Raw genomic sequence first — 24,273 nt, 5'->3', positions numbered from 1 at the left:
AAACCCAGATTTTCCTAGTAGAAAACATGGGATAAATTTTAATAACAAAAATTGGCACTGCAAGGGTTCCCCTGCAGACAGACCACTCTATTCAGGGACACGGTGGGTTACTGAGAGGCCTGTATAAAATTTTCATTTTATTACCTAAGGAATTAAGGTGTATGGTCAGCATGGAGCCAGTGCTGCTTTCAGCCTCAGAGAGAGGGATGGGATAGTACTCACATAGGCTATTATTGCACTGAAGAGCTATCTAAACCCTAAAAAACTCTTGCCGCAAAAGTACACCACCCACAATCCAGCAGAATCTACTTTCTGATCTCTTCTGGAAGACTAACTTTGTAAAAAGCTCAACTACATTGTTTGGCTGGTCAGGCTTGTCCAGCCAAAGAGCTGCAAATGCCGATGTGTTTGTGCAGCATGGAAAACAGTGCTTTCACATCCACTGCTATATAAAGACCCCAAACATTTCTAAAAAGTCTACCCCTGTTTTGCTATTTATGTAGTTCAGGGGCTGCATGTGGAGCTGCACGATGCGTGTGCAAAGCCTACTTTGATTTTCTGGAAGATAATTTGATCTTTCGCTGTTGCACTTCCAAATAATCTGAAGCAGAATAGGGAAGGTGCAGAAAACTTCTAATGAACTTTTTTTTCCCCTTTTGATACAGATTTGATAACACAGAACCCAAACTTTAGAGTCGCCTGAGCACCCAGCTTCTTTCTTCACCTCTGCACATCAGTGAGGCCATTCTCCATTAAGGTTCCAATACATGATTTGAATAGTCATATTAGATGTCTCCACTAAAAAATGAAGGACTTATACACAAATGAATTATTAACAGAGATTTCAACATTGGACTGTCTTGGCGTTGGGCTTTTCAGCTGGGCAAGTAGATGTGCTTCTGGAAGAAGTGGTAGTCTCATGTACTGCCATTCCCTGAGAGGCTTTAATTTCTCTGGAAGTGAAAGGTCTCTAGTACTTTTTTCCCAGTCTTTCCCTTTACAAAATCTTTTTCTTATGATGGGAGTGAAGGGAACGAAGGAAGGAAGGAGGGATGATGGCTCCCCATGGGATAATATGGTATGTCCACCAAGTTATGAGAGGACATGGTATTTAGCTACCCCCAAGGAAACTGGCCTTCTAACAGGGCCCCGTTAAACATGGGGCTTTTAGTACCACTGCTGCTTTGGTGCCTCTCATGCAAGGTGGACATAACCTGCAGAGAAGGCTGACATGAAGAAGCGTGAAGTGAGAACCAAATGGCCAAATCTTGTACCTGGAGCAGGAATCACATTGACTTTTATACGCCATCCCATCACCCTAAAAGATCGCAAAACTGTCAAATAACAAAAATCAAGCTGTGCCATCCACTCACATCGAAATCCTGGCTCAGCAGAAGGCCTCTGCGCACAGCCCTGGGGACAACACCATGGGACAAAGCTCTCCCCCTAGCACAGCCACGAAAGGCTTTGAGCTCAGCCTTCGAAACTGCAAAGCGCTCGTTTTGTTGTCCGTGGATAACGCTTTAATCCACCGAGCAAAAGCTGGACGTTGCTCTCTTTTATTCTGGCCATACACAATTGCAACACTCGAAAAGAAAAGCCCCTCTGCCCCCCCCCCCCTCCCCCCCCCATACCCACTGCTCCTCTGAATTGCTGACGCCTGGACGGGCAGCCCCAAGGCGGGGCCATTGGGATTTATTTAGTTCTCTGCTGCAGATGATGCCTTTAGTGCCACAAACCACCCTGGAGACAAGTCCTAATCATCTGGGGGGGTGATTATGTTCAATTCTTCCTCCCCAAACCCCCCAGAAATAATTCAGATCCAAACTGGAGAGACAGGCAGGCACGCAAGAGGGGACCCCGGCACCGCACAGCCCACCCGCAGCCATGTACAGGAGCAGCTTCCTCCGCGAGGTACGCAAGGAGAAGTACGAGCGGTCAGACGCCTACGATGAGCTGCGAGGATCCCCTGAATTCGACAGTTTGGCCCAAGCCCGGGGCCTGGAGAACCTGCAGGAGCTCAATGAGCGCTTCACCAGCTACATCAACCGGGCGCGTGTGCTGGAGCAGCGCAATGCCATCCTGCGCAAGCAGTTAGAGACCTTCCAGCGCATGGATGAGCTGGTGGGCTTGGACGAAGCCTTTGCTGGGCAGATTGAGTTCAACCGCCAGCGAATGCGGGAGCTGGCGTCCGACCGAGCCAAGCTGGAACGGGAGGAGAAGGACTGCCAGCGCACACTCGATGAGTACCGCAACAAGTAAGGCTTGCGAACGGAGGAAGATAGGTGGTATTGTTTCCATAGTTAATCTTTGTAGTAAGGATGGGTTTGGTGTCACCGGCTGCTTCTCGTGCACAGGTGATACCCTCCATCTGTTATCAGATTGTAGCCAAGGATGGCCCACAGCGAAAAGCAAGGTGCCAGGACTTGGGGACCTCCAGCTCTACATTTCATTGTCTCACTGCTACTAGACGGGAAGTTGTCCTCTGCCTTCCATGGCAGTAGGTCCTCGTCATGGCACACATCACTTGCTGTTGCTCGTTAGCTTTAGGAGGATTATGCTCTGAGCTGCAAAGAGGGAATAACCCCGTTAAAAAGCAAACAGCTTGAAGAAAGTCTTGTGTCTGGGCAGCACAAAGTTACACAACCCCAAACATCCCGTGAAATCATGGGACATCTCTGAGAAACTCTTATTTACAGGCATTGTGAGGCACCTGGGCCAGCCTGTGCCAGCCACTACAGATGTGAGATGAAAAGAATTTTTTCTTGTTATGTGAAATTTGCCTAATTACCCCCCTCATCGTCCTTTCATCCCTCTATTTCCATCTCGTGCTACTAAAGCAATAGCTGTAAGAATAGGATTCCCCTAACTTCACCTCTCTTTAACCTCAGTGACACCATAAATCAAAGAACAAGAGCCTTGGGGGCTGAGGCATACAACTGCCTCCAGACACGTGTGGTCCCTTCCCTTCAGCAACAGGCAGTGTTGGCCATGTTGCTTAATTAATTACACAATGAGACTTGGTGAGTGTTGCTCACAAAAGGACTGCTCACAAGAGAGAAGGGACTTGGCTTCCTGTTACTTATGGGTCATGTTTCTCTCCTCCTAAACAACTACTTGGCTAGTTCACCCAAGAAAATTTGGCAGCTGGAGGCTGAAGAGGAGCTTTTCATCCCCTTACCCCCCAGAGGGTGAGGGGTGAACTCCATATAACATGCTTTAGCTCAGAAACATTTCTCACTGACAGCTAAGGGAAGGAGAAAAGTGAAATGTTTTCAACCAATGCAGTCTTGGTAGAAGTGCAGCCACTCCCGGGCAATGCTCACCACACTCACCAGAAACATTTTTAATAAGGCAGAAGGTGAATCATCTGGAGCACTGTCTTGCTGTTGCAAAAATATGAGTCCCTCAAGACTTCATCCCTTGTCTCCGTCACAGACTTTTTGTCTGCCCTTGCCCAAATGACATGATTTTTCCGGCTGATCCTCTACTGATTTTCCCCTCCTCTGGACTAGTAACTGTAAGACCGCTAATGTTTTCCTTTTCTGTCTCCAATCATTTTTCAACTGGAAAGAGCCAGAAAACAGATGCACAATAATTGACGTTAAGGCCATCTGTGTCTTTAGGCCATGGTCTGATGATGTATTGCCATCAGCAGTGGTACAGTCCTAATTGCACTCTCATCCTGTCCTCCCCAGCCCTGCACGCTGCTTGGCGCACACTGCCTGATCTGCTGTGCTGCCGCAGCTATTCCTGGGGCCACCCTGAGATTTGAATCAAGAAAATGAACCAGCTAAAAAAAAAAATAAAAAAATAAAAAAATAACGTCTTCAACTCAGTTCAGCGGACCACCTGGCAAACAGCCCACAGAGGCTGTGAGCTACAGCACAGCTGTAGAAATGCCAAGCCCTGATCTCCCTTTCTCATCTGACAGCAGAGAATAGCCCATCCAGGTGCACTGAGCCTTAATGCTGGAAATGGTCAGATGTCCATGGTGCCCTGACTCAGTGCCAGTGAGTAATAAGCACCCGATTACGCAGTTTTGTATTCCAATATTTATGAGCAGGAAATTCAGCTATGAGCCAAAGCTATAATTTATCTGTTGGCTCTGATACTTGTTCATACATTTTTATTACAGGTTGTCTATGAGATTTTGACTAAACTTGGTACTTAAATGTCTAGCTGCATATTAGTTAAAAATATGTGCAAACTGTATAGAAACATGCAGTGCTATGATATAGCTGGGCAAAAATGTGTTATCTCTGTCTGGAGTATTTCAGACAAACAAAGAGTCAGTGGATTGAAACACACAACTCCCTCTCTGATTTCAACAGCTTGCAAGAAAAACTGGCCAGAGAAAGAATAGAAAAAACAACAGAAAAAATCAGTTTGTCCTGGCTACCTTTTAATGGATTCCTGCATCCACCTGAGCAGTTTGTGGATTAAATGTTAGTTCCCCAGCAGCAGGATTAGTGATCTGACACAAAGATAATTTCCTTTTTATTACAGTTGCTTTATGCAGGCTGTAAATAGGTGGGGAGGAATGCAGGACATTGAAAATCCTGGGGGAGAATCACCTAGAGAAGGGGGCTGTGCTTTTTGAAAGTGAGATTTAGGACCTGTTGCAGGGGTAGTTAGAGACGACTTAGAAAACATGGATGGTGCCTTGTCATACAGTCCTGGGATGTTCACTCAGCAGCTGTAAACAAAAGTAAAAAGGAAACTTTGACTATATCCAAGCCAACAATGTTGTAATTTAAAAATTAAAGATACACAGGGCCATTACAATGGAAGGGCAGTGGCTGCTTTTTAACCAAATTCCCTCCAGTTTACATCAAGAAGTGAATTTTGGGTTTATTTTTTTTCTCTTGGGAGCTGCTGAATTTGACCTGAAGACAGACACAAAAGTTTCTTCAGAGTCAGAAAGACATTGGTTGGGTTTGGAGTTGCAGGCGTTAAAACAAGGCCAGTGCTCTGACACCGTGTACACTGCCTTCTCACCCTGTTTCTAGCTCAAAGTCATCCTGCTGGCTATGATTTCAGCTACTTAAACTTATACGAAAAGGTCTTTGAACAACATGTGGGAGGAATAATCTTCTGTGCCGTGTTAGGCCTCTTGCCATGCTACTGAAACCAGAAGCATTCCTGTGCTGAAGACCTGCTCTCCTACCTGGGTCTGTGCTCAGCCAGCAGCTGGCAGTGCGGGTTTCTGGCTTCATTTTGAAACATAAACCATCTAGTTTTGGCACACTAGGATTAATAAAATCTCTTAGAGTGGAGCATTGTGTACCAATTAATTGACAAATGTCTATGTCCTTCACTAATGCAAAGAATTTTAGCTCTTACAATCCATTCTTTTACTCACATTCACAATTTGAGAAATAGATTTATATCTATAAGTAAACCTTTTAAAGCTACATTTATATAAATAGACCTTTTAAAGCTATATTTAAACACAGTAGAGCCTGGGTCTACTGCGTCTGTACAATTAAATGTGCGCGAACTATTGAAAAGTAGATCTTACATTAAAATTTATTTTAAATCCTCTGTAGTCACATTCATTGCTTTTCACATTAACATGAATAATTCAGACTCTGTACCAGTGGAGAATTCTTTCTCTTGAAGTTGCAAAAAAAGACATTGCAAGGAATTGTTTGGATACATCTCATAAAAATACTAATTATGCTAATTTTATTGAGCATCATTATTTTAACAGTGTTGCATCTGGCTGCGGGAAAGGACTGTATTTCTCTCTCCATGATATTAGGAAAGATGCTGAAACCCAGATTTTAGTGCCCTTGACTGAACAGGATTAATTAACTTCAGAAATTAAAAGTCTTGCTAATCGATTGTTTCATTTAAAATTCATTCACTGCTAAGCTTGTGGGTTTTGCATGCAGTATGATTCCCCGGACGTCACTAGACATGGGAATTGGCACTGCGTTCTCCAAGCTGTGCTGTGTGGTGCTGCTCTGATGAGCTAACACCCTTTGGGGCCACTGGAGACCCAGCACCTGTGAGAGAAAACAAAAAACAAGTAGGAAAACACGATAGCTGGGGTGTGGGGAGCAGTAGGGACTTGAGCGGCAAAGCCATCTTCAAGCCCTGTTTGCAGGGGTTGTTGTCTCTGCGCTGCTGCTGCTGCTTCTCTGGTGGTAGGGAGAGCTTTGTCGTGCTGCAGCTGCTGGTGAGGAGGTCCTGCCTGCTTTCCAACCCCTCCTCAGACTGCCAAAATCTTGCCCCGTAGCTGTCAGCTGCTCGATAGGAGCTTCTTGATAACACAGGTAGGAATCTGTTCATAAATCAGCAGAGTGCAGCCCTCACGGGGTTCATCCTAGCTTTCAGGGTATAAAACACAAGCATTATTGGCCTGTCCATCATCCTTGTAGGACCAGCATTTTGCAGTTTGTCCTCTCTTTGGCACCCACATTACTGCTGTCTCTACTGAGAAGAGTCTAGTAAAGTGCCTCAGGGAAAGTGAAAAGGAGAAAAGTAGTAGAAAAGTTTAACCTCATCTTGCAGCAAGCCAGGAGGCTTCATATATTGCTGGAAGAGTTCAGCTGGGTTCAACAGAGAGGCAGCATTTCTCTTTCTATTAAAGGCGCACGCTTGACACCAAATTGAGTATCTGGCCATTGAGCATCATGAGGATGTATTGTGACTGTTTTCTCTCTGGAGGACAGCCAGCCCTTGTACTGCAGCAGAGGCAGGGTCTGAAAAAAAAAAGGGCCTTGCCTTGGCCTCATCTTTTAAGAGGAAGCACAGCCTGTCTGTCAGCTGGGGATGGGAAAAGAGATTTACAGTGCTGCTGGAGCCATGCTGCCCAGGAGGAGAAATGAGCCCAGCACTGGGTTTCCCTCCTGCACGCCCAGTGCTCTCACCAGACCAGTGCCCCGAGCTGTAGGGGGGCTCAAGAGCCTTAACAAATACCTGTAAATCTGCTAGTGCCCCAACAGAGAATTGCTAACCTAACAGAGGTGAGTGATGGGAACCTTTAAAGCTCTTATCTGCCTTTGTTTGAACCTGCCAGGACCCTCCACTCCATTTCTTTTCCCCTGTGCAAAAACCAATTAATATTCCTTTTCTTCTAAATACTCCAAAAAAGTTTGTTTGCACCCCTAAAGCTACTTGAGTAGATATGAAGTGTTTTTTTAAAAAAAATAAAGCAAATGAACCTCATGGCTCTTAAGGTCCAGAAAAAGCTGACCAGCATCCACCTAAGAAAAGCTTGACCTCTTTTCAACAGGTCCAGCTAATTACTTGAACAATGAAATCAGGTTTGAAGCAAAACAGGGCTGCAATTTGTCAGCCACTGCACTTACATAGATACATTCCAGCAGGCACAGAGGCACCATGAGATCTCTGAAGCATTTTAAGAGATCTTTAGCCCTTTTGCACTGAGCTTCTGGAGGAGATTGAACATCACTTAAAAGCAATCCTCCTTCAAAGGATAATCACACAATACTATCTCTCTCAAGGCTGCCAGGTGGATTTATGGCTGTGTGACACAGCAGGTATCTGGGTTATTTGAGAGTGCAGGAAAATGTAGCTGAATACTATAGTCATTGAAAGAATTTTTGAGTGAGGACCTAGTAACTAGACAGGTTTGAGCAGGTGGAATGACCTTAGGGCTGAGGTTTAGACCCTGACTCTATTGGATGGTTGTATATTACTAGGAGTGTAAATCCAGCCTTTATTTGTAGCTGCCTGGTCAGTTCACGAGTTACCCCATCCCTTCAGCTTTCCAAGACATGTTGAAAGAAATAAGAATAACATTGGCTGTTCATCCTTCAGGAGATAAAAAGAAAGAAGCAAGGTTGACACGACCATTATACTTGATCCCTGATCAAGTCTAGGAACTGACAAGTTCCCTGTTGACTGAAGCAAGTCCCTTAGATGCTACCAGCATATCTGGGCTGAATCAATGATTTCAGAAGACAGACAAGGGCTTATGTTCAGTTCTGAATTTTAGCCAGGGTTCATGCTTGTTTTGACGTCCATTGCTTGTACTGCAAATGAAGGACATTCACCATCAGAGTTGACTTGTCACTCACCATGAGGATTTCTCGTAGCAAGTAAGAAAGAGATATTTTTATATCTCTGTATCACTATTATTTTAGGGAAAGCAAAGTGATAAACAGGAATAGACTGTATTTATGTACTTTGGCACTGGCAGCAGATGGAGTTTGATGAGCTGCTTGTTCAGTACTGATGGCAAAGTCTTATTGCCTTGTACTATAAGGTCTTTCTGGCTGTTTGGTTTGGGGTTTTTTTTAAAGGAGATAAAGCATATCTCCTATTAAACATTTTATATGTAGTTCATCTAGGGAAAGGAATAAGCAACAATAATCAACAATTAGGAAGTTTTGTACTCTGCAGATAAAAGGGTTTTCTAGAAGGTAATTCTATCTGACATACAAATACAGAGCCCTAATTCTTAAAGAATATGTGCCACTTCCTCAAATCAAAGATAAACACTATATATATATTATTCACTCAGTACAGGAACATGCACATTACACACTTGTGGACATTTTATAAATGCCTAAGAATAGTTGGCTAAATGTAGTCCTTACTAAGACTCACATGTGATTCTGACCATGATATATGAATTGCTATTAAAGAGGACACAAAGCTTGATCCATCGAAGCATCCTAATACAACATTATTCATACACAGTCAATATGTGAAATTGCAACCTTTGTATTTAATGCATCTGTCATGAAAATGCTTACTGAACAACATCAGGTAGAACAGAAAACCAAGTACAATGTAATTAAATGCTAATGTGCCAATGTAGCAAATGCTCACATAGTAACAACTGATGAATGACTATCACTGTAGTGCCAATCGAATATACTTTTATTGTAAATTATCTATTCTTGGGCTTTCTGTGAAAAAATGATAGCAAAAGTGTGCCATTCCATTGTCTTCTGCTACATAAGTTGAGGACAAGAAGTTAGTCAATTCTAGAATTACTCTCAGCATCTGGGACTAAAAAAAAATTAATACTAATGCATAAATAAATCTTTGGGGGCTTTTCAAGATTAGTATTCTGCTTTAGTGTGAAGCATATATTGTGCATGATAGTGCAGATGAAAATGCAGTTTGCAGAAGGATGAACCATTGAACTCCATCTCCTTTGTTCTATTTACAGGTATAGAAATGAGCGTGAATATCAGCAGAGACTAAAAGAAACCCTTGAACGCCTTAATAAGGTAAGCCTGGAAAATGGAAAAGGAAAGGTCTTTATAATTTTTTTCCTTTGGTTTCATTTACTACATCAAGCTGCTTTGAAGAAGCAGTGGGAAGATAAAATGTCAGAGCAAGACATTTCTTGTCATTACACACTGATGAAAAGTTCTCCTTCCCCTCCATCCCCCTCCCTAAGCCTTGTGCAAATGGCTGAGCTGCAGCATGTGCCTGTGTGCTGTGTAGCACCCTGCTCTTTACAGTCCTGCTGATTTTGGTCATGTAGCACATGCCATCTGCACCCCACAGCCTCAGCTGTGCTCGGGACTTCATTATTTTCTTCAGTAAGACCAAGGACTAGGAGGACCTACTGCGTAACAGTCCTTTTAGAGCATCAGCAAATGGCTCCTGTGTTCATTTTGGGATGTGGAGTTGACATACATGGTGCTTCTTCCACGTCCAGTGTGAACGTTGCAAATTCACCCTTTCTGAAGACCTGACACATGTTTAGGTGTATTTAATAACTCTTTTTAACTCTTTTAACACTCTTTTTTTTTTTTTTTTTAATTTGGAAGACAATTTCTCTCTGAGAAAATTAGAGTCTACACACAGAGGTAGGAAAAGCCCATTTATTAGTCATACAGTGCAGCCAATACACAAATCTGAGAGTCCGAAATATGACTGGAGAAAGTGTGTTTGTTGCTAAATACCTTATAGAATCATAGAATTACAGAATGGTTTGGGTTGGAAGGGACCTTAAAGATCATCTAGTCCAACCCCCTGCCATGGGCAGGGACACCTTCCACTAGCCCAGGTTGTCCAAAGCCCCGTCCAACCTGGCCTTGAACCCTGCCAGGGAGGGGGCAGCCACAGCTTCTCTGGGCAACCTGTTCCAGTGCCTCACCACCCTCACAGGGAAGAATTTATTCCCAAGATCTAATCTAAACCTACCCTCTTTCAGTTTAAAGCCATGACCCCTAGTCCTATCCCTACACTCCCTGATAAAGAGTCCCTCCCTGTGAGGTCTCCCCAGAGCCTTCTCTTCTCCAGGCTGGACACCCCAAACTCTCTCAGCCCATCCTCACAGGGGAGGTGCTCCAGCTCCCCGATCATCTTTGTGGCCTCCTCCAGACCCAGTTGAGCAGGTCCATGTCTTTCTTACGCTGGGGGCCCCAGAGCTGAACCTTCTTCCCTCCCTTTTTTTAAAAACAGCTACTGTATTAAGGTCTATTTAGTACTGACATCATGGCACGAGCAAATGCTGATTGTGTCCAAGTCTTGAAGTCTGGTGTGTCTCAAAGCTCCTCAGTCCCTTGCAGAATATGGTCGACCCTACCCAGGACCCCCAGCTTCCCATTAGGTTTCCAAATAAGAGAGAAGCCACAAACCCCCCTGATTTGTTTCCTTCCCAGTGAAACAAGAGGGATGTTTATATCTAGCTGCACTTTCCAGAACTAATACCATGGGAAGAGAAATGGAAATAGTAATACTAATACTACTACTGATAATGATACTAATAAGGCTCAGAGAAGAGATAGAAATTTACTGACATATTTAAGAAGTTTCCAAACCAGGTCTGTGAAACTGAGAAAGCCTGATTCATCCTCTCTTGCTACTAGCTTTCACCTGAGTGAAGAAAGTTTATTATATCTTTCTTCAGTTGTATTTTTCACAGCTTATCCTTCATCTATATTGGGAATCAATTACGGGTGGATTAAATTGAGAAGTTTTAATTTCCCCACTACAAATGACAGGAGCCGTTCTGCTTGAGCACTGTCATATCAATGATATGCTTTATATTTAAAAAAAAAAAAAAAGTGAGTTTTAGCATTTCTATCTTCAATGAGCTGCAGATATCCTGCATCAGTGCTATTTTCCAGTATGCTAGCAGGGCTCTTGGACACCCTACAAGCCCTTAAAAAATATTTGTGGAGGCCAATATTTTGTAAGGTGTAGCTGGAACTGGTGGGTCCGTCTTCAGGGTTCCTCTCAGCCAATCTGTGGCTAAAGAAAAGTGAATAGATTCAACAACCCCAGGCACATCTGACAAGATCTTGAGCCACAGGGGGTGTTTTTATTCCAGGCTGTGTCTGGGCTGCCCCTGGATGCCCCTGTTGTAGCAAGTGTTTTTATTGGGGCACCAAATGCTGGAGAGAACACAGCTGATTTTCTGTGCAGTGTCCAAGATGTAGTCTGGAACTTGCATGTGCAGATGTAAACTCATGCCTGACAGATAGAGAATCAGTTTGGAAAATCAGCAAACACTGGTTCTGGAGAGGTCTGAAGGATTTCTCTTCCATGGTAAATGAAAATGCTGTCTCAGCACATGGATCAACGTACTGGAATCAGCACCTAAAGCAGAATGGTTTTTCAGAAGTTGAGTGAAGAGCAAATACTGCAAAGTTCAGAAGAAAACGTGTAGGCACTGCACTGCTCTGATGTACAGCATCATCAGTGAAGCTGGTCTATCTGAAAGCAGGGAATAAAAGCAAAAGTATTTTTCCCCTTTGAAGGAACATTTGGAAAGCCGAACGCTGCTTTTGCCTATTACATGCAGAAATATTTGCTTATCGGTATTATCTAGGAGCCTGGGGGCTTTTTTGGCTCCCCCTCAAACCTCCCAACGTGGCCATTGTCCTGCTGATCTTCCTCTCAATGGGAAGGCAGAGGAGTGCAGAAAAGCAGCGGGCATTCCTGATGACCAGCTCTGAATGTGCTGGTCTGGATGTGTCTGAATCAGCCGCTGTCTCACAAAGCAGAGAGACCGCTGGAGAGGTCTCTGGCCGGGAGGCTCAGCTGCATAATGAGACAGCTAACATCTACACATTTTTGGAATAGCGCATGCTGTGCACGTGCAAAAATCAAAATCCCCTTCTACCAGTCATATGCTGCACCCATAGATTTCAGTGGTTTATTTGCAAGCTGTGATCCACTGACTGAGACATTTTTGCAGCTGGTAATGGCACGTAGGTAATTTTAAAGGGACATCTTTAAATCTTTTTTTCTTCTTACACTTTGAGTTAAATGCAGAAATCAAGATTTTCTGGAGGCAAACTGCAAACTGGTGGAAGAACTGGCAAGTTTTGTAGACCTGCAAGGAAGATTCAGTTGACAACTTCCAAGATACTTTCTCAAAAGAGATATTTTACAGTATTAGTGATAAACCTAACCAAGAAGGCATGCGTTAAGTAGAAAAATAAAGCAGTTCCCTTCACACTTACATATTTGTAAAATATATTGCCAAGTTATATGGAAATTATTCTATAGTCAAGGATTTGTGTTAAATAACATAACACAGGAAAAATCTAAATTAGACCTTTTTTACAGAAATGAAGATTTCACTGGATTTAAATACTAGTGGCACTCATATCTATGTACTTTGAAATCATGATTGCTAGTCATACACCTTGTCCTCTGAATTAATTGGACATTATGAACTTTCATCCTCACAAATCCCAATGTATTAGAAACTTCTGCAGCAAGGTGGCCTTTTCTGGACTTGCTCATCTGTCATTTTTATTTCCAGAAATGGCTGCAAATTGACAAACATTTGTGATATTTGAGAACATACCAAAAGGAGTGAAAATACTTTGGACCATCCTGGGTTTTTTTTATAAGAGCTTCTTTACTGGGGATATTAAAAGGCATCAGGATACCTCAAGTCCTGTCATAAACACTAGAGAAATCAATGCCTTGGTCTGTTGATGTCATCTGTTTAAGATTCATGCACCACTGCAAGCTTTTAGCGTCAAAGACTGGTATTTCATTGCATCTATTACTTGGCTCCCAGCATTCATAAAGCATACGGTAAACATATTTTGACAGTGCCAGTGGCAAACCATATCATAAATTATATTTGTGCAGAAAAGCAGCACGTACAATGGGAGAACATGATGAATAAGGTGCCTGTTGTTTGTTGGTTTCATAATACTTTTTTTTTTTCTCCCAATAGGCTTTAATTCTCCACGCAGGCTGTTACACATGTCCAGCAACTCACGTTACGGCTAAGTGGCTGCTGTGGTTTTGGTACTCCAGCCGTATGTACTGACCGTGCCATGTGTCTCTGCATTGCAGGAAGCTGATGAAGCACTGCTGTGCAACTTGGAGCTGCAGATCGAGTCCCAGTTCCTGCAGGATGACATTAATGCCACAAAGGACAGATACAAGAAGGTAACTGGCTGAATTTGCCATCTTCTTTAGCTTTCCCTCCTAGAGACATGTGTGAAGCCTTGCCCTTCTCCATGATCTGTTCTAGTGGCAAATTAAAGGAAATTCCGTTTGTGTTTTGGTGGGTAAATATAGAACTATATATTTTCAGAGGGTGCAACAGCTGTGGTGTGGAGGTCAAGCCCAACAACTGGATGGCTGCAAGCATCCAAATTGACTCCCTCAGGGTCCAATGCCTACAGCTGTGGCAATGTCTTGAATTTGTTGACCTGTTATCATGCTTCAACCCAACGTGCTTGTCAAGCTATCTTGTATTTCATGCTGAGAAGCTATTTCATGAGAGGGTGATACCCAGTTTTCTGGGCCAGAGCACTACAGTTAATCATCAGACATAAGCCTGTGGCCATATGAATAGGCTGCAGCTGACTTTAACACATACAGCCCCCTTCTCCTTCCTGGGAGAGCTGTGAGGCTTGGGATCACGCCATTGTCCCATCTTTACTGCTTTTGAAAGAAGAGGCTCACTTTCTTGGACCACATGCAAAGGTATTTGTGGTTCTCATTTTGAAAATCTCTTGTAAATCAGAAATCACAGAATTTTCAATTAAGAGTACGAGCTATATTGTCGCTCAGCCAAATGCCTGTAATGTACCCTCAGCATGATGAAACTGTTAGCACACATGCAGGTCTAAAACCACATTCCAAGACCAAACATAAACTGAACTTTTATGTGCTGAAGTAAGTAAATAAAAGAAGTAAATATCTGGGAATAAGCCCCAAAAGTGGAGCACATTGAAAGGAGCACCTTGCTACGTCATTTTCTGATGAAAATATTTTTTACTTCACCACAGAACCTTATGGAAATCCAGACCTATGTCAATGTTTTGCAACAGATCATCCAGACAACCCCTCGTGTGTCCCCTATAACCACTGGCATATGTGAGGTAAGTATTGCTGTTGGTAAATAGATGCTGCTCTAAGTAAGAAAGAGACTGTGTTTCTTCCTAAAGTATCCCAGATCCTCTGACTCCCACTCCAAGGTTAGATGAAAATCGCAACAGCTATGAATTGAATACTCAATATGGGAGAAAAAACTAACTATAGCTTTGGAAAACTGAATTGATCAGAACAAGATTGTGTTAGTCAGCACACTCCAGCTTATGTATTACCCCCCAAAATGGCCAGTTCCAAGGTAGTTTGTCATGGTTTAAACCCGGCTGGCAGCCAAACACCACACAGCCACTCACTCACTCTCCCCCACCCCCGTGGAATGGAAGAGAAAGGATTGGAGGGGTAGGGAGACTTGTAGGTTGAGATGAAAACAATTTAATAATTGAAATAAAATGAAATTAAAATAATAATGATAACAATAATAGTAATAATAGAAAATACAAATGAGTAATGCACAATGTGATTGCTCGCCACCCGCTGACCGATGCCCAGCCCATTCCCAGCTAGTGATCCCAGAGAAGAGAGAATCATGAAACCACAATCCCAGAAGCCAGAGTGAGCTTCCCGATCAGCCCTTGTCCGAGCATGACGTTGTGTGATATGGAATATTCCATTGGCCAGTTTGGGTCTGTCGCTCTGGCTGTGCTCCCTCTCAGCTTCTTGTGTACCTGCGCACTAGCAGAATGTGGGAAGTTGAAAAGTCCTTGATTTCTTAGCAATAAATAAAAACATCTGTGCATGATCAACATTTTTCTCATCAAATCCTGTATTGAATCCAAACCGCACTACTCTAGCTACTAAGAAGGAAAAAAAAATAATTTAGCTCTCTCCCAGCCGAAACCAGGACATAGTTGAAGTAGTTGTGCTTTCTATCTGAGGAGGAGCTGGCAGCATATATGAGTATGTACAGAGAATGTAAATCTTGTCCTGAAGGGGTGAGATATGGTGAAAATTTTCAAATCAAATAAATTGCTCCAGACTAGATGAAAACTTGGTGATTCCCACCAGTAAGAGTGGTTATGCCAAGAACGTTTATTTGTTGGAAGAAGATATGAACAGCTGTATCTACAGGGTCTGATTTCAGCATAAGCTGTACTTCCACAGTCCTGCCGTCTGACAGCTTTTATTCTTAAAGCCATGCCACAGAGGTTTACTTGAGGTTCAATACCCATCTTTTTATTTCTTCCGTCATTTTCTGTTTGTCTTTACAGTTTATTTCCAGTAGCGGAATTTCTTTTGGCTCTTTTTTAAAAGAGTGAAATGTACTTTCCTGTACACACATTGTTTTCTTCCAACCAGGAAAAACTGATAGCGGAGAGGAGGATCCCTGTTCTGCAGAGCCAGCTGGAGGAATACAAGAGCATCCTCTGCCAGCTCCAGGCACAGAAATACAAACTGCAGACAGAGGTACTGCCACCACTAGCCATAAACACAACCGTGATGCTTATGAACTCTGCTCTTTTTAAGGTCACCAAGCTAGAGTGCAGTGCAGGGGTGAGGGCAGCAGGAGATGGAGAAGCAGCTAAAGGCTGCAGTGAATAGAAACCAGACCTGGATAATTGTCAAGGGCAGGTCTACCTCCACGCAGCTGAAGGTTTCTTAGTGGATAGGGTGGAGAATGACCACCTTATGCCCCCCAAATACAGTTTCCTCCGTGCCTTGAGTTTTCCATCCAGGGTGAGGAGGGTGATATATGGGCATAAAACACTTTTTGGTGGGATTCTGGACTCCTCTGGATAGCTACAGCAGCAGCTCTTAACTTCCTGAGCATTAATTTCTTTCACCAGGGCACTTAGGGACAGTGCTACCCCCAGGTCTTTTCCTTGGTCTCTTTCTCATGTCTGATGCTCTAGTAGAAAGGACACATGCGCGCTGGAAAGGACAAGAATCAATATAATGATAAGTGAGATAATGAATCAATGTTGAAAAAAGGGGAGCAAATCAGCCTTCTGCTGGCAGACAGAGAGAGGCACTCTTTGGGGAATTAATCCTGCTGCTTTCAGAATCAAATCTTCATGTCCCATTTAGAAAGAGTTTATTAATTCATTCATTCTCATGCCTTGCGATTAAAAGAGTGAATTAACTTTATGAGTGGAGGTCAGTGACATAGTTGCTTGTGACAGTGAAGGCTGGATCTTGTGTCCTTGAGCTCCTTTGCTTTCCTGTTTCTGGACCTGATAATGGTGTTTGCCAAGAGGTTATCGACCCCACCTCGTGAGCACTAAACACTAAAGGGGTCTGTGGAACCTGCTGGTCCACTCGTACACTGCAATATAACCAATCTAATGCAAGGGACTCAGCTCCTAAATTTAGGCTCTTAAAAGGTTTTTGAAAATCTTGCCTGTAACATATAGAAATAAATCAATTATTAAAGAATCCATTAGTCAGCTATTGCCCCATTAGCTTTTTGTGAGTTCATCTCTTTAAAAGCTGTTTGAAAAGGGATTAAAAAAAAAAAAGTGATAAAGAAACTACAATAAATAGCTGAAAATACCCGAAGAAAGTGAGAGCAGAATTACACCTTCAAATATCCCACCTGCAACGGCTGCCCCTTGTTTTTGCAAGGCACTTACCGCCACCTCCTGGTTGATGACGAGCCTTACTGCACAGCAGTTATTTTTATTGCTAAAGTGAAAAAGCCAAGGAAGTGAATTCAAAAAGAAAGCTTTTTGTTTTAAAAAAAAAAAAAAAAAAAGACCCTTCCTTAACCTTCAGTGCTTGGTCTGTGGACCACAGAGAAGGAAGAATAGGTTTTGCCTGGGCACATCTTCCCAATTAAGCACTTTTGCTCTCCTCGTAAGACACTGCTTGCTCTGCCAAGGCCATCCATGTGTGCATGGAGAAGGAGCCATCACACAGCTGTTCCCCTGGCTCATGATGGTCCTGTCATGCTTACTGTGGAACAGAAGCCTTGGGATAAATAAGGGGTCGGGGAGGGGGGGAGTTATTGGTTTTGAATAAACAAATACAGTGAAACTGCTGCTGCGTTTCAACAGTGCAGCCTCACACATTGTACTAAAACATGTCTTGCCTTTAATTAGCCTTGAAATATGGGGATGCTGAATGCTTCAGAGCTGCTTCTTTCACCCACCAATTTTGTTTACCAGACAACCATGCTGGAGCAAGCAATTAAAAACACCCAGGAGAGTTACGACGATGAAATTCAGCTTTACAATGAGCAGATTGAAAACCTTAGGAAGGGGATAGAGGAGGCTGAGAGGACCTTAGAGAAGTACACGACCGACTGCCGTCAACTGGTGATCTACCAGCAGTCTCTGGAGAACGAGCTGGAACGGTACAAACGTATCATCGAGAACGAGGACAGCCGGTAAGCCTGGATTTCTGGATTGTCCCAAAGGGGCCAGTGATGCCCTTTGAAAAGATGTATTTTTAAAGGCATTTGATCCACTCAAAGCTATGGCCGTTTCACACCTTTCACTGGTAGATATCCAGAGAGAGGCCTCTAAATAGATGCAAAATCTAGTCAAGTCTCTGCCAAGGAAAGGGTCAGAGTCATTTTGAGCTTCTCCTTTCCATAGAGTCTCCTTTCCATATACTATTCTGGTGTCAGTGCACAGAGGTCAGGAGCACACAGAAGCAATTTCAATGCCCTCTCCGCTGCCCAGGTGTTAGTGAAGCTTCCTGGGGCGTTACAGGCAGGTTGGTCTCGCAGGGCTCAGACAGGGCAAATGTCCTGTAAAGCAAAGCACTCTTCACAGCAAACTCATTCTTCAGGCAAGGGGGAAAAAATGGGTAGAATATAAGAAATTTGCAGGGATTTGGGTTGTGCTTTAAACTTACAGAGGAGCGCTGGCTCCCTCTAATGTCAACCATCAGCCTCACATGAGAAAAGGAGCAGGGCTTTCACAGCAGCGTGGTGCTGCCTGCACAGGCAGATGCAGCAGGGTCAGAGCCCTGAGCACCCAAACCGCTGCTCTGGGTTGTGCAGAAGATGCGGGAGAAGGATACTCACTATTAGTAAATCTCACATGTGGGGAACAGGTATTTCATCAGTATTCAGCCTCTCATTTGAACACTGTGTTCTGGTTAGTAGTATCTGATCAGGGTAACTCTCAGTGCCAAAAATCATAATGTGACCTCTTGCGTATCTACACAGCATGTATATCCTCCCTGCAGGCCAAAATATTCTCTCAAATTCTGGCAGAACAGACTGGAAAGGCCACAGATATAGTAACTGGTTTGTATATAGGCCAGCCTCTCAGTTTTAATTTTTAACCCTTAATACCACTGACTCCTCAAATATTTTCCAAGGAAGACTGTTCAGTTCTCTTCTTGCCCTTCTGAAGTCAGACATATGCTGGTAACTTTATAATGGCTACCAAATTTCATATTTTACCAGCCAGCATGTATACTTCTTGCTGACTTCTGGTAGGTGAGGATTAACCTGTTTGCCCATCCAAAATCTTCCTTTCAAAGTGCTGTGCTAAATTACAAACCTGTTGCTATGGGTTTTAATTACTAGTGTACTTTACCTAATGAAGCATCCCAGTTCTCCTGCTGGTGGAAACCAGCCTAACTCCTGTGAAGGTGCTGTGGCTGTGTTGATTTTCCCCAGACAAGAAGCAGGCTTCCATCATTCTCTTTGACTCTTCACCACAGAGAAATATATTTCTTTAACCACCATGCTTCATTCTGCACAATTTCACTTGCTCTTGATGAAAATGAGGGTGAGGGATCTGACCGATGTGTGTCTTCTCCAACAGGTTAAACTCTGCTATAGCAGGAACACCAGTCACACTCTTCACGCAGATCTATAGACCTGCCCAGCCTCAAGCTTCGAGGGGAAGAGGTAAACCTGTGACGTGCCTTCTTGTGTCTGTCAAGAGCAGCATCATTGTATTTTAAGCTGTTTATCCATTTGTCTTCCATATCAACACCAGCCGTGACAGCCTGACTCCAGGCTTGCTAAGTAAATACAGTGATTTCAGCTTACCTTAGCAGGCTTTGGGACAAGCTGTCAAAGGCCAAAACCACAAGCAAAAGAGTTTCTTTGCTAATTTCTGCAATTTACTACTCAGGTCAATCAATAGAGCAAAGTCAAAAGGCACCTGAAACTATGGCAAGAGCTGGGGTTTTGTGCTGACTTGTTGTGAGTCGTTGGTCCACACTTTAGTCACGTGCAAAGAGCATCAGGGCATGTTGAGTGCTGCAGGCAGGCAGAGGATGTTTTTTTGGGCCTGTTTACGTTCCATGGCCTGATTTCCTCTGTATGATTGCTTGTTAGAATTAGGATGCTTGTAAACCTGGAAATGGCCAGGATTAAACTAGCGAGGCTGCTCTTATCAAAGAGGGGTGCTGGTTTATAGAAAGGTGCTGTAGGTACTAACATATGGGATGAGTTACAGTAGCTTAAATCCAAGGCTCACTGGGGTTTTACTAACAACAAACTGCCACGAGAATGGAGATGAACCGTCAAATGAGGGTTTTTTTTTTTTGCCTGCAGCTGTAATTTTTCTAACTGCTCTGTGAACCGTAGCAGTTTTAGATTAAATGGGTCCATAATGCCTGAGGCCAAATGCTCAGCAGCTGTAAATAACTACTGTCCTGCAAAGCATTGTTTTATACTCGCTGAGGATTCGGCCTGTCTCTAGCTAACACCTCTGCTCCCTACCTGCAAGGCGAGCAAGGCATTTCATGTGCATTACTGTACCTGTGTCATGGGACAAAACAGCTGTCTTGGGGAAAGCATATTAATATCTGTCTGTCCCTGTGTTCCCGTCATTCCCAGTACCAACCTTTGCCTCCTTTGCTCTAGCTGTTCATGCCACGGAAATCAGTAGCCTGACTGCGCTCCTGCTGCTGCTGCTGAGCTGTCATGGGGTTTGTGGCTACTGAGTGCCCAGGAGATCAGAAACCCAGCCTGTGGGCAGCGGTTCCCTTTGCGCGGGCCTAGACCTCAACGTCAGTGTTTGAGTGATGCCAAAATGTTGCTCCTCAGCGCCGCGCCACCGGCTGAGGGGCTGCTTAGCTCTGTGCCTGCCAGCCGCTCGCTGCTCCCCCGTGATGCACCTCCCTGCACCTGCCCGTACCCCAGATTGCCATGCAGGGAGATGCCTGGCTCACTGTTAGCCCCGCTGGGACACAAAGGCGAGGCGTCCCCCGGGTGAGCCCATCTTCAGGCACACTGGAAGAGCTGGTGATGACACTCACCTTTCCTGTCAGGCCACCCAGCAACCCTGCATTCAGCAGGAAAGTTTTGGGGCTCTTTTTTTCCCTCCCTAAACCCTAGCAGGAGTTGTAAAAGCCAGACAAGCTATTTCCACTAATCCTGCTGTCAGGCTGTGCCTCTAACTTTGGACACCTGGCTTCAGTTTCTGCCTTGGGAGATGAGGTTTCTTGTCTAGTTAAGAGAGCCAAACCCTGCCATGATGACGGGGAGAAAGGTGCTGAGCCTGACTGCAGCAGTGGGTGCTGAACACTCCTGCTGAGCATTTATGCAGTACTGATAGGTGAACGTTTTGTGCAGCTGCCTCTCCTACACGCACAGTTGTCCTGTCCTCACACTGCGTATCACAGTGGTGAACTCAGATGCAAAATGACTACTTGGCTGAGGGGGCCCATGCTGACAGAAGCTGTGCCCACATTTGCTGCTGCATTCAACTCTCCACCTGCAGCAGTGAGGGTGAGAGGCAGCTCTGGCATTTGCAGCGACTGTGTTCAGCACTGTTTGTTGTTTGCTTTGTTTTGATTTTTCCCTAGATATCACCCAGGCCATGCAAGACATTGCCAGTGTAAAGCCCAGACAAAAAGCTCTGACAAAGAAAATTGCCAGGAAAAAGGAGCTGATATCTAAAGACATAACTGATGGTCTCTCACCTGAAAGAACGTACGAAAGAACTCTGGAAGGTTTTGACCAAGATCAGATGGAGTTTAGGCGTGAAGGCTCAGTCACACGTGAACCTGGGCAGGAAGGGTTAGAACTTGATGAAAAAGAAACGGGCCCAGAGGACGTACCTGATGGAGCTCAGATAAGTAAAGCCTTCGATAAATTGTGTAACATTGTGAGGGAGAAAATAAGAGTCCACAAGAAACCAGAGCCTAAACCTGAGGCTGCTCCCAAAGGGCGTTATGTGCTGGTAACAGGAGAGGAAGGCTATAAAGAACCTTGCCTCTTGGCTCCCTCCATCCCACCTGCAGGAGGGATCACAGTTTCTAACAGCAACGGGAAGGTGATGAACGGTGGTGAAGTGGAGCCCATACCGGAGCTGCCAGAACCTGCTGAACCACCAGAAAAAGAGAAAGGGGCTATCTGTGAAAGGAGGGAAGGGTTTGAACTCCTAGATAAACAGAAAGAGGAAGAGAAAGAAGTCGTGCTTGAATGGGGCAAAAAAGCAAGAGGAAAAATCGAGCAAATCACAAAGTATCCAGACATCTCTGAGCCTGAGACAGTTCCTTCCCCTGGTCTGATAACCCCAACCGAACCAGGAGTCATCCGAGAGACAGAGTATGAGCGCGAAGATAAGCAGGGCCTTTTGTTCAGGGAAGCGGGCTTGCCTGGCTCCATGAGCTACGAGAAGGTGGAGGTGGTAGAGTCCATCGAGAAGTTTTCAGACGACAGAATTCAGACGTACGAAGAAACAGCAATGATTGTGGAGACGATGATAGAGAAAACAAGCAAGAAGAAACCAGGTGACAAAGGCTCTTAAATGACACACACCCACCCCCCACCCCCCCTTGATAGTCAACCTGTCTGGCATAGTTATTAAATGACTGTTTTTTTTCCTGACCGAATGATACAGTAGTGAGATTTTTGCTGTTTGGTATGGAACAGATTGATACCTTGATGGCAGTTCTGTCTGATGTAGGTTCACCTTTTTGGTGCAATGACCTTTAGAGCACTCCAGGGCAACAAATAATAGGCACATCCTATGCAACTGATTTTCATGATTAGGACAAGTTGAAAGTAACTATTATTACAGAGCTGCCTGGCTTTCCACAGTATCTGGGACAAATTTGTGTATTCCTGTACTGCTCCTATAGCGGCCGTATGATTCCTTATCTCTCAGACAGCTGCAAATGTTAATTTGTGAAATCTGGTTAATTTAATAAAAGTTTTGCCTTCTACAGAAGATACCCACTGTGGGTTTTTGTTGCCTTTACTGTTGACTGATGGTCCATGCTAGTAAACGTCAACTGACTGGGTGTGCAGGAGTTTTTCCAGGGGAAGGGCTGGATACCTGTTAAATAACCTATTCCAGATCTCTCTCATTTACAGTCTTTAAATAGGGGTGAGCTTGGCAGACCTTTTTTTTTTTTTTGGATCTAAAGACAAACTCTCTGTATTGGAAATAAGCTCTTACTGCATATCTTCTCAGAATTAAATTTGGAATTCCACCAAAGTGGGGGATAACCCTTATAAAGATACTAAAGGCATTATTTGTCCTTCAGCAACACAACTAAGGTATTTATGAATGCCAACAAGCTTTTGAGCAGACCGCAGCCAACTCAAAAGATTGTGTTTCGGTATTTTCTTGTTAAGTATTTCCTCGGACTGTAGTGTTTCACAGAGTTTAATACTGCCATGGGATCCTGTCACAGCCCAGTCACCTGTAGTCCCATGGAGCTCCTCAAAGTTGCTGGAACAACTGGTGCCTTCCCATGTCCCTGTGCCTGGGGAAACAAAAAGCAAAGCCTCTTGCAGTTTCCAGAAACCTTCAACTCAGGAAAAAAAAAAGGAAAAGAATAATAAATCCTTCACCTGTGTATGTGCAAATACCAAGTACTATCTAAAATGCTGATGCATCATTTAGGCCTCAGTTTAACTTCAGGCATACGAATAATCCCACTAAAGGGAGGTACATACTGAAATGCTTTACATGGTTAAGTGCTACACGTTCCTTCTCCCATCCCAGCCCAGTTCTCAAAGTTTTTGTTTCAGCTTTTGGCATTGTTATGCCTTTTCCTTCTGGCTGATTACTGCCATCAGCTGCCAAGAAAGGGGCTCAACACCGTTTGAGCTGATGAGCCTGAGCTTCAGGACTACCTTCTCACATCACCCCAGACTTTCCTTTGATTTGATGTGTTGTTTTTCTTTTCATTAGTGAATGCCAATGCAGGCGTAGCTTCTAATCTACTGTGACTATTATGGCTGGTAAAGTGGCACCTTCTTCTTTGAAACAAGGACAGGTGACCCACATAGTCACATTTTTATTCTGGATTTTTTGTTGACCCTGTTTTATTGAAGTACTTCTGTGAGTTTATGCCAGAGATGACTTATTGGGGTGTGTGCTACTTTTCAGTTTAATTTATTAACAGTGTAAATAACCACAGAGAAGGAATTTATCAATGCATATGGACGCTGCACTCTGGTGAGCTGGGAGAAACTGCTCAGCTTAACTGCTGGTGAAAGCAGGTTTTGACCTACTGCAAGGCGGAAAAAAAAAAAAAAAAAAAACCCACAACTGCAGCAATAGGAAGGCTGTTTAATAATTCTATCACAAAACAGGTTGTAAACAGATTCAGGCAGTACCTAGACAGACCTGCGTCTGGCATTACCTAGACAGACACCGCCCCCCCCCCCCCCCCAACCATCTGATTTCACTGCAATAGAGGGAACTTAACGTTCAGACTACAAAAGGCCATACTCAACAGCAAGGAGGCACCACTTCAGGAGAGCCTGGGTTAGGTGTCTAATGGGTGACTATCCCCCACCACCTTCATCTATTTTGTGCTGTGGTGTCACCACTCTCAGCTGCTGACATAGAAATGGTTTTCTGATGCTCATAAACCTTATTCAGCAGCTGTGCAGTATAAAAGTCGCTCCTAAAGTGGGTTTGGCGGCCACATATTACTGAAAAAGTCACCTAGTGCATTGCATAGGCAGCAACCTGCGGTGTAAGACTTGAACCAAGCTGGTGCTGAGCTGCACCACAGACACCAACATCAGCAGAAGTCAAGCACCATGGAGAACTAAGGCCTAAATTCTGCTGTGATCTCTAACCT

At 43.9% G+C, this 24,273-nt stretch overlaps 1 protein-coding gene across 1 annotated transcript; it reads left to right on the top strand.

Annotated features, from left to right (window-relative positions):
- The first annotated feature begins 1,887 nt into the window (after positions 1 to 1,887).
- BFSP1 (beaded filament structural protein 1) lies at positions 1,888 to 22,400 on the top strand. Its single transcript, XM_074817256.1, has 8 exons — positions 1,888 to 2,258; positions 9,158 to 9,218; positions 13,267 to 13,362; positions 14,211 to 14,303; positions 15,610 to 15,717; positions 17,418 to 17,638; positions 19,035 to 19,120; positions 21,031 to 22,400. The coding sequence occupies exons 1-8, from the start codon at positions 1,888 to 1,890 to the stop codon at positions 21,975 to 21,977; spliced, it is 1,983 nt and encodes a 660-aa protein (XP_074673357.1). The 3' UTR covers positions 21,978 to 22,400.
- The last annotated feature ends 1,873 nt before the right edge of the window (positions 22,401 to 24,273 follow it).

This window comes from Strix aluco, chromosome 3 (assembly GCF_031877795.1).
Source record: "Strix aluco isolate bStrAlu1 chromosome 3, bStrAlu1.hap1, whole genome shotgun sequence".
NCBI lineage: Eukaryota > Metazoa > Chordata > Aves > Strigiformes > Strigidae > Strix > Strix aluco.
Note: the sequence above shows the minus strand (reverse complement) of the source record. Positions and strands in the feature narration are given on the sequence as shown.

Excerpts from the sequence above, each read along its gene's own strand:
- BFSP1 (XM_074817256.1), top strand. The coding sequence starts at position 1,888 with ATGTACAGGAGCAGCTTCCTCCGCGAGGTACGCAAGGAGAAGTACGAG. Across the intron at positions 2,259-9,157 it reads CTCGATGAGTACCGCAACAA|GTATAGAAATGAGCGTGAAT; the intron begins GTAAGGCTTGCG and ends TTCTATTTACAG. Across the intron at positions 9,219-13,266 it reads CCCTTGAACGCCTTAATAAG|GAAGCTGATGAAGCACTGCT; the intron begins GTAAGCCTGGAA and ends TCTGCATTGCAG.